Source organism: Silurus meridionalis, chromosome 24 (assembly GCF_014805685.1).
Source record: "Silurus meridionalis isolate SWU-2019-XX chromosome 24, ASM1480568v1, whole genome shotgun sequence".
Classification (NCBI taxonomy): Eukaryota; Metazoa; Chordata; class Actinopteri; order Siluriformes; family Siluridae; genus Silurus; species Silurus meridionalis.
In genome coordinates this window covers 15,954,379-15,965,864 of record NC_060907.1, presented here as the reverse complement: position 1 = coordinate 15,965,864, position 11,486 = coordinate 15,954,379, and the positions used below count along the sequence as shown (strand labels likewise).

Sequence of the window (11,486 nt, the reverse complement as noted above, 5' to 3'; positions counted from 1 at the left end):
CAAGGGAGAGGTGTTCTCTTATTTCTCCTCCTGTTGCTTCACCTGGTCTCATGTTTCACTGTGTGGCAAGCTAGAGGCAGAGCAACTGACAGTTATTAATGTTACTGTCAGTGCTTTACACTTGGACTATGCCAGCACATGATTAAATATTCACACAGTCCTCAAGCTTTCCGTGTTTTTTCCCCAACAATTTTTTATTTCTTTCTCTTACATTGGCTAAATAGTGCCGTGACAATATCAAACTCGAATCCTAACCATAGCCACAGTAGACATTTGTTTGTTCCTATAAACAGAAAAGATGAGATATACATTTACACACACCGATACTGTACTGACACAGTCACATGTTTTCTAATTATAATTATTCTGCTCCAGTATACAGCACCACTTTGGGGGGGTGGGGGGGGGGGGGTATGGCATATAAACATTAGTTATATGGATCAGAAAAATGAAACAGACTTCAACTTGTTCTAACAATTAAAAAAAATACATTGTTGATTGTGTATTCAGATGATAAAATCATCTAAAAACCCACTAATCAGACTATGTTTTAAATTCTTCAGGGATCATCGCTGTTTGAAGTCAGATACGGCCTGCCGGTAAGTCGATTACCTCCCCGTAGAGACACAGACTGGGCAGTTTTACAATTCTGAATACTCATCTAATTTTTTTTCCTTTAAACTTCAATCATTCTCTCACTAACTCTTGTGCTTTGATTTAACTCAACAAGTTTTCGAGAATGAACTGATGAACTGAAGTCATCCTGTGAAACTAGCATTAAGAACTTTAAGTAGTAGCAACTGTAATGACCCACCATAACGATTATCATTCCTCTTTGTCAGACACATCATACCTCAAGATAGTAAACATGGGCCAATTAGGCAAAAGCTGCACTTCCCTTTCTACTGTTCAGGAACATGCAAAGGTGTTTTGCTAGACGTAAGCACTCTGACACAGTTCATGTCGGACAGATTGTCTGTATCAGCTTTTATCAGTGCATGTCTACACAAAACCCCCCAAGGACAAAACATAAATACGTGAAAACTATTTTTGGTGTCTATATAGGAGGTAGTGAGTGAGTCAAAAATGAAAAACAACAACAAACCAGTTCTAATTATCCTGTCTAGAAGCTTGGTGGAAATCCCATATGTAAAAAAAAAAAAAAAAAAGATCCAAGCAACAGATATGTCTTACCCAGTTATTTTTTGGACACGCCATTCATTTAGCTATTTTTAGCATTAGAAGCCTTAATAATGTATACACATTAGTGACCAACATGTTTAATTTACCTATAATACTGCTCTTTTCATGGTGAGGTTCAATGGTGTGAATTCTAGCTTGTGGATTGACAGGAACAGAGTCCAGAAGGGGAATTCTCACAGTTTGCTGTTCTGTCTGTTTCAAGATGTACACATGCTGCCAATGTCCTGACTCATCCTCCCACACAGATGAGAATCTCAGCAGGTGCTCTCTGGCTCACTCTCACTCCCTCTCTCATAAAGTCTTCCCATTGCTCCCCTCCATTACTCCCTTTCCTTTTTTTCCCAGCCTTTCTCCTTTTTCTTCTGACTGACTCCTTTTTCCATATTTCGTCAGATTTCTGCTTGCTTTGAAATACCATATTTCTAAATGCTGAGTGGAAGCTTGACTTAGTTTGATCCTGTCTTTGTTCAGATCCAAGGTGAGAATAGTGCCCTTGGTCAGCATGGTTAGAGCTGAGCCAGGTCCCTGGCTCAAACCGTTTTTTCATCTGCTCCCCATGTACATACAAGTTTTATCCAGGTTTTTTAGTTTTCTCCAGCACTCCAAAAATATGCCAAATGGTGAATTTCCTACACTAAATTGCCCCTAGGTGTTAATGTGTGTGTGTGTGTGTGTGTGTGTGTGTGTGTGTGTGTGTGTGTGTGTGTGTGTGTTTAATAAAAAAGACAGATAAAGCCATAATAACTCTGAAACACCTGCTTAAATTAGAGTCTATGCTTTAAACTGGAAAGTTTAAAGTCATTTACTTTTTGTGTTTAGGGGGTGCAGATAGGATTCAGTTAGCAATTCATAAAGATGTTAGCTAACAAAATTTTGCTGGCCAAAACCAACTGAGTGCCTTGTTAATTTGTGATGAAATTTAAAAAAAGCTGATTGTACACAACACACACAGTTTTTCATGTATGGCATGGGAATCCATTAGCTTCCTACTTAGAAACCTTCTGTTTTATAGAAGGGGAAACACAACTCCAGAAACACAGCAAGCTGTTGTGGGAACACAGCAGGAAGCATGCACGTATACAGCTGTGTATCCTAGAGATCAAAGACGACCCCTCTATACAGCCATGTTTTTTTTTTGTTCAATCTTTGATTTCTTGTGTTTGTGCTATCAGTAACATGTAGGCCAAGGAAAGCTAATTTGCTAATATTCACTCAACAACACAATGAGTTTGAAGTAAGTCATAAACAAATTCTAATTAAAATTTAGTACATTAATACAGTTGTAATGGAGTGATTCTTTTTAAAATAAAATTTATTTAGACTGACCCTTCCCCTGTTTGATTTTAAACTAAGAATCCCCCAGGAAGCTGCAGATGCACAGTGTCAGTGAAAGTAAAAGTTGACAGTGATCCCAAAGCATGTCATTCTAATTCTCATATAAAAGCTTCTTGTGATATGAATTAAATGAAAATATTAATAATTGAATTAAGAAATTTAATTGGCATTTATTCTATATTTGTTTCTATAATTTGCTTAACACATATTGTTACACATAACAACATAATTCAACATAAAAATATAGCTTCACATCTTGGCATTTCTTTTTTTCCAGACCCTAGATGAGAAAACACTAGTTAAAGGATTAGGAATCAATAAATTGCCATTAGACATTGACAGGGTGACAGTATTGTTATGGTTAAAAAATAAATAAAATGATATCAGACTGAAACACCAGTCAGTGGAGTCACCAGAACAGCAAGTTCTGATCTTGTACTATCTATTTAAACTTAAGAATAGCATGTAATTATTTGGTGAGTTGTAACATGTTGCTGATGTTTGTTGATTTGATAACACAGACCGATCTTTTTATCAGTAGAATGATGAGTGTAACATACAGTAATCAGTCAACATGCTGTAAAACTGATAATCTGAACAAGAACAATTCTGATTGTGCTTTATACACATATGATGAAAGCTTTAATCATTAAACCAAGCAGAGGCCCAACTAACAATCCCCAAACTATTTTATTTTATTTTAATCCCCCCACAAATATGACTCAGCTGGCCACTGAGAGCCTTCCTGTCCCAAAGTGTATCTGAGTCCAAGTTAGAAACCTGAGAGGAAGAGCAGCAGCTGGCCGCACACGCTATTGCGAACTGCCACACTCCGCCCCACCATACCTGACCTCAGTGCCCATATTATTGTGTGGAAAAGTGAGCACAGGTGTGGGTGTGTTTGGCATGTGCTGGGGGCGTGGTGGAGGTGGAGGTGTGCAAGGGTACGTTACAAGTGGGGGCGTAGAGACTGGGAGTGGACGCAGGTGTCTGAGTGTGATATAATGGGAGTTGAGGGTTTGCCAGAGGCCTTGCAGATCATGGTGTTCTTTGAACAAAATTAGACCTTCGTAATGACTTAATCTGTCCTTTGACAGACCAAACTCCTCTGAGCTTCCTCTGACACATATTAGTAGCATGTGAGATATAATAAACACCCTCACATTTTAGGGTAGATTGTAGAATAAGCATATCATCTGCAACACATTTTGTTCAAACGATCACTTGATTATGTTTAAAGTGTGTAAATAAGTAAACAGATACTTTGCTTGCAAAATAATTTGATGAAAGTGATATGAAAAAAGGATGACATGTAAATTTGGACAAGCTGAAGTTGTCAAATGATGGTACAGACAGAGAGTTAATTGTGTGCTCTCCTGGAGAGAGATTTGCATGGGTGGACTGGTTGCACAGTGACTTTTTTCTCCATTACGCATTCATTCACATACATACACATACTCTTAAACTTTTGCAATTGTTTTTACGCTTGTGTTATCTTTTTTTGCATTGTCACATAACGCGGAGAAATAGAGCAGTTTTACTTGTCAGGTAAACGAGAGCTAAGGGGTAATGCCAGAACACATGATTATACAAAAGAAAGGCAGATAAAAAAAAAGTCTGAATGAAATATCCACCACAGAAGAACATGTGACCATAGTGGTCCAATGGGGCTTGAGCAGAAAGGGTTAGCTTTTTTTTATAGAAAGAAGAGTTAAACTTGTTGCCTGGGTTGGGTAAAGCCTTCTGTGGGCCACTGAAACCACAAACCAAAACTGTGACCAGTCACGCTTCTGTGAGCCACAGGGAAAAGTGAAATAAAGATAGAGAGAGGGAACCATGAGAAACTGAGGCAAGAAAGCTGCTGAGTGTACGTGCTGAAGTCAGTGTGAATAACCCGGATTACTGCAAGAAAAAAAAAAAGAAACCACAGCGACACATTTCTGCTCCTTCTGTTTTGCACAAGGGTAAGCATCAGTCGACCGCAGTCTGACCGCCGATCACTATCTGCACTGTCTCTCAACCATGCACAACACCCAAGGACACAACTGCCCTGACACCACAACTGGAGCAGCATTGGATAATCATGTGGCTGAGGGTGTGGGTGTGTATGCTGGGGATTTTGTTTAGATTTGGTAGAATGGAGAATGATGAATTTATGTTTTTATTTATTTTGCTTTTATTATACAAATGCTATAAATTATCATCGTCGTTGTATTATTGATCTTTGCAGAGCAAAGATCAGAGCCGGTCAAAATTAAGAGCCTCATCAAGGTAGAAGTGCTGGATGGTGTTTTCCAGAAGCAGCCCCTCAACATGGCTTCAAACAGCATCTTTGAGACCTTTCCATCCTACCAGTCTTGCTTTACAAGGGGTGAGTCAATAACTTTACGTCTACATCAATAGTTTTTAAACTACATCAGCAAGTATTGCGATATTTTTTTGTCTTTTGTTAAAGTTTTGAGGAACTGAGGGACAGGTTTTCGAGTGCATCTATGCAAAGTAATATACCCGCAAGATAGAGAAGTATACGAAAAAATGACATTTCATGATTGTTGATTTGCTGTGTCAGTAGTATAGTAAAATATCTTGGCTGAATCTGAAAACCACAGGGCTGTGGGTTAGTGAGTGCTTCACTGGTTAACCTCACTACACCATCAACAACACGGCGGTCTGTAAATACATGCGTTTGGACTCCGAGACGATTTTAAGCTCAAAATTGTTTGCCGAAGCAAAAATAATGCCGTGTGAAATCTTACTGTGTTTACACGTTGAGATTCTGTTCAATTAATCATGAGTGAAGTGAATTACTTTCATTTCGATTAGGGTTTGGATTATTACAACTTTGCTGAAAATGAACAAGCTTGCAGATTTTATGGCAATTATGTTTGTTTTCAAAGTTTGTTCAAGACTTTTGACACATGATTTATGTGTTTGTTTGTTTGTTTGTAACGTAGACAGCTGGTGGATTTCAGAGGGAGGTTTGGGATCAGAGCCAGTGAAATAAAGGACTTGATCAAGTGCAGGCTCAATAGCTGTCCACTCATATTAAAGACTTGCTAAAATCATCCATAAAATTAAAACTGTCTTTTCATCATTCAGATTATTATCATTATTTTATATAAAAAAATTCTAATAAAGATAAATACATTTATTTAAATTTGAATTCTCATCAGTCCCCAAACACATTTTTTTATCTAGGTATAGCTTTATGTAGCATATAACATCCTATTAAACCTTTTCAGCTTTATATTTCTCAAGCTTAAGTTTAAACACTCAAATGACAAAGCAATGGTTTATTTTGAAGATAAAATTTTAATGTTGTTTTTTGTTAGTCTGTTTTTTTATATTGTTGGTGGAATCGGATGCATCTTCACAGGTTTAATGACTCGTAAGCACTGTGCTCTTAATGAAAGTGTGTTGTTTTTGTTTCCTGACTCTCTGGTGCATGCACATTTGTGTTTCTTGCAAGCGCTGTCAGTTAACACAGGAAGTTTATCAGTCGCACCCGATTCTCGCTCAAGACCTAACAGCTTCGGAGGAACTTTAATGTTTCTCACACACTCTCTCCTCTGTTTCTTTATGAAGGCCTTTGAATTTGCTAATATTTATTTGGAAGAGTATCACAATGTGATCACCTATTTTCTATGATCACTGTTTTGTCTTCATATATTCATACTTTCATACTGTAAATCATTTTATATTTTGAACTAACAAAGATATCTAAACTGCATTGCCTGAGCAACGTGTGCAGGAACATGAGCTTCTCTGGAAAAAGATGCTTGAACATTATGCTCTCAAAAGGCTATCACTTTATGGGGCACTAGTGTATGCAACACATGTCCTTTTGTGGTTTATACTGTATGCATTGGTGTACGCAATACACACACAAAAAAAAAAACAGTATGCATTTACTTTTAAAATGTATGAGAATCTGAGCGGTGGGTTTCAGTTTTTGTGGTTTTTCTGCTCCCCAAATACACTTCGTTCATGCACTTGCTCACCTGCAAGCCTGCACACGCATAAGGATTCTTCCTTCGTGCATTCATTATGCAACTTTGATTCATACACATGCTCACTTCACATCTTTACATGTGGTACACATGAACCTGAAACTGTTGTGCCATGAAATGCATCACAATTATTTCAGGAACATACAAAATGTAAAGCCTTCTCTTCAAATACTCATAATAGAATGATGATGAATATTTCAAGATATTGCTGTATACCTTTTGTTGACACATTCAGCAGTTTCATTTCTTAGTATGCCTAGCATACTTTTCATAACTTGAAATAAGCTTGTAATAAAATACATTGGTGCAATGATTCTAGCTCTATCATGGAAGCACTTTATTGAGCGTTTGTGCACCACAACATGGCAGACTGGTGTGTAGTGCCACAGCATGGCAGACTTATATATACGTTCAATAACATTATGTTTAGGCTATATTCACACACCATTTATTCCCTTATTGTTACTTTTTTGTCCACAATACTTTCCCAGCGAATCCATTTTCTTTTATTCTGTCACTCATCTTTACCAGCTTCCTCCTCCCAAACTCTCAACATCCGTTCTGGCACCTCCAGCCCTGGTGACCGGCCCATATATCTACAGGTGTCTAGCTGCAGATGATGGCTGCATAAGGTCGCTTTTGTGCTCCTGTGGACCACCTCCTCCCTTATGAAGGATTTATGACGGTCTCCATGCTTCGTGTCCGAAGCTTGAGGATGGAGCCAAAGGGCCTACATAGTATGAACCGAATGCCTGCCCGTTGCTGATTCTGGTTATCAGCATCCACAGGCGGTCAAGAAGGAAATTGGCCACCCTGCCAGATCCCCACAAATTTAAAACAGGACCCACACAAGCCTATAATTCTTCTATTTGACCTTGATCAAATGGATAGCTAATGTAAATTGTGCACTTTGTGCATGAATTATGGTCAAAGTTGCCAAAGCTGGGGTCTGAATAGTGTGAGCAGTAATGTATTTTAACACATCACTTGCTAATATTTAATTAAGCATACTTATATTACACATCACATATCATACAGTAGTTGCATTATGCAGTGATGCACATAAATGCTATAGCCATACCCCTTTAGTTCTTGTGCATTGCAAATGCTTAGCTACATGCGCTTCTTCTTGAGCAGAGGCATTTCTGGGACATCTGAATCTTTAATATCTCATTCAGTTCAAAGAAATTTTTCAATAAATGCTGATGTCATCATAACAGACTCCAGTGACAGTAGGAGCCATGGAGCTGGTCAGTGGCTGGGGATCTATTAGGTTTCTTTTCCTGACTGCGCTCACTGTATCACTGTGACTGGATGGATTTTCGACTCCGCTGGCCTACTTCCTTTACAGAGACTCTGTGACTGCAGAACATAGGAACTGCTGAAATTGAGTCTGTTGTCCAGCAGACAGGCCGCTATCGAGCCCCAGTGTCGGACAGCAGCAGAACAGGGAGGCAGTGTGCGGCGCCACTGCTGTACATGAGTCTCAGAGAGCTGAGATAAAGCTGCCGGGAAATGGGTCTTGGACACTGAAAAGGGAGCATGAGCAAAGATGGAGCCTCTGAAATAAACATTTTAATAAGTCATAGAATAGTTTACATCTTTACAGAACATCCTGTCTCATTTAGTGTAGTATTACATTCTACCTAAAATAATTTACCCCATACTAAATATATATACATGTTAATATCAAAATAATAAAATAAAATATCTATTTACTCATAATCTCATATGACTTCAGCTACTTAGTTGGTTGGCTGCAAGTTTTGAAAGAGTCAGCATGCTAGTAAAGAATAAAACACTACGAGGTCCACTGTTAGAGCAAAATAGAATGCCACCACTATAAATTAATTAATAAATAATAATGAAATTTGGCCCAACTATTTTTATTGTATGAAAGAATGATGCCATGCTTTTGTTTATGCATAGTTAATGTGTATTTATTTCACATTGTGGAACATCTTCAAGATCCAGTTCCAGCAACCAAATGTTCATGTTCCTCTTTTACTCTTCGTTAATAGAAAAAAAAACATATTACTTGTCATGTTTCTATAAAGAATCTATGTTGCAGCTGTTCTTCTGACAGCTTCAGATTCTTTGCTGCGTATTAGCTGTAAATATGTACAATACAGAACAAGTGTATTCATGTAAATTTGTTTGAATTCTGCATTACAGAAAAAAACATGATTTTATGACCAGTTGAGTTCAAGAATTTTACAATGCTGTGGTATAAAGGGAAATTTGCCAATGCCCCTATAGTGGCTTTTTATATCAGAAAGTCATGGAGAGACAGATTATTGTGACATTATTTTACAACAGTTGAACAGACATCATTCTACACTCCAGACTCTGAGAGCTATACTGAAGCAGCAGACAGCATCTGGTGATATAATGGCAGACTAAATCTGCTTGTTAAAAATGTTGATGCCCTCTAAATCATTTCTGGATATTTGGCCTCTCGTTATATTGTGCTGTTCTGCTATCTTTGTTAAATACATTTACACAATGATTTTACACAATCTCTAAAAAAAAAAAAAATCCACAAAAAAGTTATTTAATATATTCTAACAGTATTCAGGAATGAGATTTTTCACCTTTTCTCAGTTGCCATTATGCCTGATAGTTTGGCAAACACACTTTCTATAGTATTTGATGGGAGGGAGTTGGGCTCCTCATTGCAAACTCAGATGCACAAAACCACAGAGAAGTTTTTGCTGGTGCAGATAAGGGTTTGTGAACTTGGACTACATTTCACCCTCCCCTTCCCCCTTCCTGTCAGCCAGCAAGTACGGGCTACATGGAAGATGTTGTTTTGTTGAAAATAACCGTATTTCTGTCAGTCAGGATAATTACGGGTTTGGGCTTTAACACCTTAACGCCTTGATAGAAGCCTTGATCTATTTAAAAACAGACATGCTACAAAGGTTCATTGATTCTTTTTCAATGAACCCAAGTGACATATCTTTTTGTAAACATTGAAAATGCCGACACTTTGTTGAGCCTAATTAAAGAAAACAGCTTTTTAGTCGCTAGCTCTTTACTGTATCTCTGTGGCTAGTCTGTGGTAACACAGCAATGACTGCGGCTATGTGACTAGCCTCAGTGCCTAACCAGTATGCAAAGTAACCTTACCATAGGCTTATTCATCTGCAAGCTGTTAAACACAGAGTCACAGGCATGCCAGGAACTGAACACCAGTCATTCAGCCAGATAAAGAGTCACACTCACAAATGTATACACTGGCACCCTCACACGATGTACCACTAGCAAATAACAACAATATATGGACGCTTAAAATTTGCTTACTTAATAATACTGACAACAGAGAGAATCTTTACTGCATTTTGAGTAATCACTGTATCTTTTTAGGGTCAAGGTGGATCTAGAGCTTATCCCAGTGTTGCACACTGATACAAACACATACACATAAGCTGTAAACTAGAGCATATAAATATCATTCAGATGCCTAAACTATATTATGGTGCTTCATCATGTTGTTATAAGGATAGAAAAGTGGTGTTAAAGAGCTGTGATCAACTTCTGCTCCAGAACTAGTGTCAACACAAAAGCTGATAAATCCTAACAATGTTAAATAAATGGCGAGTTTGTTTGAGGGGTATTTCCTTGTGAAATGTCATCAGAAACCTCTGGTTGTTAACCAAAGAGGTGTGTGTGTGTGTGTGTGTGTGTGTGTGTGTGTGTGTGTGTGTGTGTGTGTGTGTGTGTGTGTGTGTATATGTGTTTGAGATGTCACAAGGAACCTGTCAGTTAAACATAGGCAGAGTTCCTAACGGTATCCTTACATCTGTGGCTTCCTTCCTTCTCACTATCAACTGAAGAAGAGAAAGACCAAATGCAATAAATTTTAAAAGCTTGATCTTTCAAAGCTTTAGCAAACTCCAGCAGCTAAATCTGCATAAAAAAAAATCTCAAAGAAATGTGAGGTCACATATTTATATATATTGTACATAATTAATGTATATTGTATGTAAAAGTCATGGATTAGGCTATCATGATTTTTTTCAACATAGCTTTTATTTTTATAGAATTTATTACTTATCATTTCTTCATTCTTTTAAAGATAGGTTGGTTAGTATATCTGATGCTTACCACTCTCTCACACTCACTCTGCCATGAGGCATTTCTGAGTCTCTCACTCCTTAACACACACTGTCTTCCAAGCAAATGCCCATAACATAACTCACTCATGCTTCCTTTTTTACAAGAGCAGTGGATAACCTATGTGTGATGTGTAAATGCTCCATTGGCAGCACTACAGCTTTGAGTCTGCTGGAGCATTTATGTCTCTATGATTCAGCCTCTCTTGGCCCATTTCCTGGATGCAGTTAGCACCACCTGTTTCCAGCACAGTCACCTGGGCGCCTGACATTACTGCTCATTGGCATTGCATGAAGTATTAGATAAAGAGAAAAAAACAATATTTGCTTAGGCAGTGATAAGTTTAGTTACAGAGCTCATGGTTGAGCATGTCCAGAGCCTGGGTACAGTCAGAGGTTTAGCCTTATGAAACTACAACTGGCAGATCACAGTGTGGATGTGGAGCCAGCAAAGCATTCCTGTAAACTAATCTACTTTGTACATCAAACAAACTGCAGCAGAGCCGATAAAGTTTAGACTCTAGTTTTCTAACCCTTCTGTAGGAGGTCATCTGTTGTGGTTCATCCAATCAACTGCATTATTTAAATCATTTAGCTAAAGGCAACCCATCCAGTGAAAGGACCAGCGATATGGCATCATCCATCTAAGATTAGCTACAGGTCAGAGAAGAGACACTAGGTCAAAGAGTGTTTTCACAGATGCTTCATTTAATTCACCCTTTTCACTTCTCACCCACTTTCTCAGAAACTGAAAACTGAACGGCAACCGGATAAAGAAGAGTGTTTATTAAAATCTAGATTTCTATTAAAAACATTACAC

General features: G+C 38.0%; 1 protein-coding gene across 2 annotated transcripts in view; it reads left to right on the top strand.

Moving 5' to 3' along the window:
* The first annotated feature begins 4,275 nt into the window (after nt 1-4,275).
* runx1 (RUNX family transcription factor 1) overlaps nt 4,276-11,486 on the top strand; it is a 33,434-nt gene continuing 26,223 nt past the window's right edge. Inside the window, exons 1-2 of one of the 2 annotated variants that reach the window (XM_046837675.1) lie at nt 4,276-4,502; nt 4,769-4,909. In XM_046837675.1, the coding sequence (XP_046693631.1) occupies nt 4,852-4,909 (58 nt within the window). In that variant the 5' untranslated portion in view covers nt 4,276-4,502; nt 4,769-4,851. The other variant, XM_046837674.1, reaches the window with a different exon arrangement.